The sequence below is a fragment of the Chlorocebus sabaeus genome, chromosome 14, assembly GCF_047675955.1.
Source record: "Chlorocebus sabaeus isolate Y175 chromosome 14, mChlSab1.0.hap1, whole genome shotgun sequence".
NCBI lineage: Eukaryota > Metazoa > Chordata > Mammalia > Primates > Cercopithecidae > Chlorocebus > Chlorocebus sabaeus.
Window position 1 is genome coordinate 109,077,650 of NC_132917.1, and position 5,870 is coordinate 109,083,519.

The following is a 5,870-nucleotide window of genomic DNA, read 5'->3' on the forward strand; positions in this document are numbered from 1 at the left end:
TCCACATCTAGGAGGCCTGGGAACTGAGTGGGATTTTCTGAGCAACGCCAAATGGCTGCTCCCTTTCTGCCGCCGTTGAGGGTCGTTACCCTGGTTATCCAGATCACCTAGAAACTATCAGTATCCAGAATCAACAAGATCAACTCTCTGCTCCTCTGACAGCAGAAGGAGCATGACCAAAATGAACCAAAGAGCATGGCAGGAAACGATGTGACCGGAAAGCTCAGAGAACAGCCACAGGGGGATGTAAGCAGGCGTTCCCACCTGAATCATGAATAATTAATGAAGCGCAAATCCAGGGGAAATCGAGTTTCAGCAGGTGCAACTCATCCAACAGGAGATCGCCAGAGGGCCAACAAGATTCAGCAACTGAGAGTCGGGTGTAGTGTCAAGAGGGACGCGACTGGTTCCAAAGCTCTAGAAGACCATGGGGTCACTTGGACCAAGTGAGAAAATGCCCCCAGTGTGCTGGTTCACCATTCCGACTCCTGCCCGTCTCTTCCCGTCCAGGGAACTTGGACCCTAACTCGTGCAGGTGCAGATGACGAAGGGCAGAATGAGGGGACGTGGCACCCAAGTTCCCCAACAAGAGAGTTCCACAGAATGTCCGCTGGATCTTTGCAAATCCAGAGAAATGGCAACGGGACCCAAGGAAATAGAGCCCCACAGGTGTCCTGAAGACTCTTCAGGCATAATGCCTGGAGCCGCAGGATGAGCTGAAAAAGGAGCCAGGCACCGAAGGACAAAGCGGTGTTGACTTTCTTCATCTGGGTTTCCCAGTGCAGTCCAATTCACGGTGGTTTCCAAGGGCCTCCTGGAGGAGAAAACACGTGAGGGTGTGGTCAGGGTTTTCTGCTGACGCACTTACTGTGGGGAAGAAGAAGCTCTGAAGATGGATAATGACCGAGATTGCATGTCAAGGTGCACCTTCTTGATGACACTGAGGCCTACGTTGAAATAGAGTAAATATGGTCCAATTACACTGTGTCTATTAACTGTGTTATTGCACCTTGTTTAAAAAAAAAAAAAAAAAAAAAAAGATGTAAAACCAGACAGGGGTACTTGCACCAGTGCTACATACCTGACGGGAAACATCTATTCTTCAAAGCTTGCAGCTGTACAGGTAGGTTTTAGAATGTCTGTCCATAGTGAACATCGTCTTAGAGTGGGCTGGGCAAATAGACCTTTCCAGGTCATGTAATTGGATTAAGTTGATTAGGTTAGGGTCCGTTTGGCGTCAGGGGTCCAGAGGCAGTATAAAAGGCAACCTGGAAAGCAAAGGTCCCTCTCTGCCCATTCCTCCGGCTTCCTGAAGGCTGCACAGCTTCCAGTAGGGCTGCTCCAGCACCTGCCCATCTGAGCGCCAGCGCACCTGTCCCTCTGAGCGCCAGCCGAGGAAAGAAAGTAGACCTGTAATTTCAGGTTAGTTTCCCTGAACGACTGGTTGTTTCACGTAATCCCTGAGGGGTTGGGGGAAAAGAGACAAAGGAGAGTGAAAGAAACAGATCACACTGGGGCTCGCTGATGCGGTAGGATGTGTTCTCCTTACCCGTAATTCTTGGAACAGAAAGCGAGAAAACATTTCTGTCTCCGTGCCTGGGATAAGAGCCACATGGAAATGCAAAAATAAATTTATTCCAGCATGCTGAATTGGTGGGTAAATGGAAAAAGAACTTTGGAAAAGGGATAGTTTGCCCTTTAGCCATGTAAGAAATTCATATGTCACTTGTTCAGCGTTTGTTTAGATGAATTCGTATGGCGTGTGTAAAATACCAGAAAAATAAATAAAGAGGGGCTGGAGCTAAAGCCAAAAAGACAGAGCAGGAAAGACCATCACCTGCTAGTGTGGTAGAGAGGGAGATAACTTCTCTCGATGAATTTGTGTTTGGAAGTTGCCTAATGAAACGGCAAGAGTAGCGATTTGAGTTCTGATAGGAAGCATCCCTTATCCCTGACTTCAAGCAGACCTGCCAAGGGATGACATCGGCCATGCCCTGTAGCTTCTATTCTTTTGTCCCTCAGGGGAGAGAGAATCATTGTGTCTTCTACTGGAGTGAATGGTGATAGACCTAAGTCCAGTCTCCAGAATCAGTTGTTTGGTTGGGATTGAAATCTCAACTCCAACTCCACATACCTAGGCCGTGGGCCATATGGCAGGCGAAGTTTACTCTTGGACCAGGTAGTCACGGCAGAGGAACACACAATATCTGAGGATGCACACACCACATTGTGATCCACAGATTTGACCGACGGGTGGTGAGGTCTCCTCATGACCACACCGTCATGGAATTAGCTGAGGGTTTCTTGTGGGTGTGTGAATATCCAATGTGCCTAACCATCGCTTTGTGTGTGTTTGTGTGTGATTCAGGTGACCCAACCATCAACCCCTGAAAAAAGTGGCCATAAAACGCCCAGGAGATGAAGAAGATGGCACGTCGTGACCCCAAAAGTGGGGCAAACAGACTCGTGAGAGCCCAGACCCTCCAGAAGCAGCAGAGGGCCCCAGTTGGGCCAAGGGCTCCCCCACCCGATGAAGAAGATCCCAGGGTATGTCTAGCCTTGGAATCTTTTGGGTATCGAGGGGGGAGGAGGGGGCGAGTGTCACACGGTCCTCAGAGACTGGGTTGGATTCCAAAGAGTTCTGCCAGCACCACCCGGGTTGCTTTTCCCATCCAAGGTGGGCCTGGCTTGGGACCTCCTCCCCGGCCCGACAGGTCCCTGGAGACACTCTTGGGAGCAACCTCCCTTTCCACTCAGAATCCTGTGTAGCCAGGTTGGGCTGTGTTGTGGACATCGGGTTCACGATCGTCCCGCTAGAACCCTGAGTCCTTCCTTTGAGAGTTCCTCCGTCACATGGGCTTTGGGAGGGAACATCGTAACCGAACCCTCCCGCCACTTAAGGGCCCCCATGCCGGTGTCCCCGCTTTGGAATCCTCACTCAGTTCTGAATTCACAATCCGTCTCAATGTTGACATTGGATCACTGCCTGTGGCTTCAGCTCATTCACTGACATCACTTCCTTTCCACCCACAGGTCAAGTGCAAAAACTGCGGGGCCTTTGGCCACACAGCCAGAAGTACCAGGTGCCCCATGAAGTGCTGGAACGGAGCCCTGGTTCCCCAGACCTTTGGGAGAAAGGAAGGGAAGGAAAACCGGAAACCATGGAAGCCCCAGGTTCGAAGGAACCCTGGGCCCTTGAACAAGGAAAAGGGAGAGAAGGAAGCGAGACCAAGGTGAGCAGTGGGAGGGGTTTTTACCACCCTTAGGGTACTGCCACCTAAGGACACAGTGTCTCTGCACCCGCACACCTTGTGCCTTTCCGTCTCTGGGACAGGGAAGGAACGCTGCAGAGAAACAGACCAGAGTTCCGTATCCTCCCGGGTTCCCCATCTGGGAGCTCCTTTGGCTCTGGGAGATTCAGGGACGGTGAAGAGGCGGGGGCGCTTCGTGCAGGTTCCCCATGACAGGGGGAAAAGCAACGGAATCCAAATGACAGTCCTTACTTGGGAAGCCTAGAGGGCCACCAGCAGGATGGGAAGGTTGGCACATGAGGGAAGGTGCAGAGGCGGAAAGGGCACAAAAGTTCCATTTATGTATCACAAAACACAGAACGGGACTGGGCCCCAGACAGGGTTCTCCCTGTCTCCTGGGGAGAACCAGGGGGCAGGGCCTGAACTTTTTCTCTTCTGCAGGCAACAAGACCCGCAGAGGAAGGCTCTCCTCCAGATCTTTTCCGGGACACCTCCGGAGAAGCTGCCGCCAAATCGAAAAGAATCCATGGAATCTTGTGATTATCTGAGGGTGAGTGTCACCCTGGGCCACTGGTCTTTTTCTCCTCTAGGTCACCCTGGTTGATTTCCTTTGAGGTTCCCGTGTGTGTGAGGGGATCGGGGAACCCTTCTTCCCTGCCTTCTTGGGGTCAGGGACTCCACGATCCTTCCAGGTCCATTTGATTCCAGATGAAGGCATCTGAAGATGCCATATTTCCTGTTGCTTTCTCTCTGTGCAATGATGGCAAGCCTGCCAACAACATCTTCCTAGCGGCGTGAGGAAATTAGTCCCTCAGGGGCCCCAAACATGGAGGCGGCTCACCCCAGGAACATGCATGTTTTCAGAAAAGACGTCCTTGGAACCCTTGAAACACCGACCTGCCTTCAGAAGGGCATTAGTCCGTCCCACTTCATGAGAGGCTGAGTGGAGGCGCTTTGAGCCAGTGAATGCCCAAGACACAGTCTTTAGAAAAATGGTATTCTCAGATCATAGCTCGAGAGTGCATTTTTCATGGGTCTTGTCCCGATCAGCACTCACCTTGAGGATCTGTCCCTACTTCCAAGGACCGCCTGTCCGTACCGTATTAAGAATTTCCTGCTGTGTGCACCTTGTCTTTGGATGTGGTTGATTTCCATGTTGGCTCGATGCCGAGGAACTTCTAACGTGTGTGGTCTCCTTTCTTTCAGGTTGCAAGCAGGCCAGTGCCGGTCCACACAACTAATAAGAGGCCACGCGTGTACCGTGCCCAAACTGATGGCTCAGCTACCAAAATGTCTGACACGGTATCCGTCTTGGCTTCACTGTCTCCCCTCAGAAAAGCCAGTCTGAGCTCCTCGTCAAGTCTCCGACCAAAGGAACGACAGACAGGGGCTGTGGCCGACATCCCTCAGCCTGGAGTCAGGCAGCAGGGCCTGGAGCCTCTCGTCGTGGTGAAGCCGACACACAGCAGGCCTCAAGGTGGCTATCGAGAAGTTCCCCAGGCTGCCTCCAAGCCCCACGGCCTGATCCGGGTCATTAGCCCCCAGGCACAAGACAAACGTCCTGCGGTGACCTCACAGCCCTGCCCACCAGCCGACACACACAGCTTGGGCCTCGGCTCCAATCTCAGTTTCAGGCCAGGAGCCAAGAGACCTGCCCAGGCTCCGACTCAGGCTTGCCTGAACTTCCCCAAGAAACCGAGAATGGGTCCCTTCCAGATGCCTGAAAATGCCATCCAGGGAGGTGAGCTGGGGGCCCCAGAGACTCTCCAACCTCCGCCAGCTGCAACCGAACTCAGACCAAGTCCGTCGCCCCAGATGAGCAAGGGGACACCTGCCCAGGCGCCCAGCAGCGATCGGCAGCCTCCGCACAGCAGACCTTGCCTGCCTACTGCCCAGGCCTGCACCATGTCCCATCACCCAGCGGCCAGCCACTATGGGGCCCAGCCTCTCAGAATGCTCTTCCGGAGACTGGAAAACGGATGGTGGAGCTCCAGCCTCCTGACAGCTCCCTCGTTTCCCTCTCCTGAGAAGCCAGGAGCCTTCCTCGCTCACAGCCGTCATGTCTCAGAGAAGTCTGAGGCTCCCTGTGTTCCTGTCCCCCTGAGTGTCCTCTATGAGGACCTTCAGGTTTCCTCCTCCTCAGAGGACAGCGATTCTGACCTGGAGTGAGACTACAGGTGGCCGGGGCTCCATTGCATCCAGTTCCCGTGATTTGGAGGGGTCTGTGGGACTGAGGAGCACAGAGCAGAGAGCAGACTGTGTGTGGTGACTCCCAAGCTCCCCAGCTGTGGTGCTTCTGGGGATGTTGGAGCCCAGGCCAGGCAGGGACCACATGCAGAGACTCTGCCTCATCGAATTCTGGTGAGGGACATTGTAGTTCGCAGGGCGCTCTGGAAACCCGCCACAAGAAGCTTCTGTGCCAGTGATTCGATGCCTCAGAAACTGGGTGACGGTGACGCGTGGGAGTCAGACTTCCGCTGTGATGTCAGTAGGAAACTGGGGAATGACTGTGCATTTGCTCTCTAGATGACTGAATCAGGGAACAGTTAGGGAACCCTGAGAGCTGCAGGCCTTCAGCTGTGCCCCGCCCTGACAGCAGTGTTTTTTGGACGCTGTGAA

The 5,870-nt window shown here is 53.4% G+C and overlaps 1 protein-coding gene across 1 annotated transcript; it reads left to right on the plus strand.

Annotated features, from left to right (window-relative positions):
- Positions 1 to 2,169: 2,169 nt before the first annotated feature.
- On the plus strand, positions 2,170 to 5,520 carry LOC140713381 (protein FAM90A5-like). Its single transcript, XM_073023302.1, has 4 exons — positions 2,170 to 2,547; positions 3,034 to 3,233; positions 3,693 to 3,801; positions 4,458 to 5,520. Exons 1-4 carry the CDS (start codon positions 2,419 to 2,421, stop codon positions 5,418 to 5,420), a joined length of 1,401 nt encoding a protein of 466 aa, XP_072879403.1. The 5' UTR covers positions 2,170 to 2,418; the 3' UTR covers positions 5,421 to 5,520.
- The last annotated feature ends 350 nt before the right edge of the window (positions 5,521 to 5,870 follow it).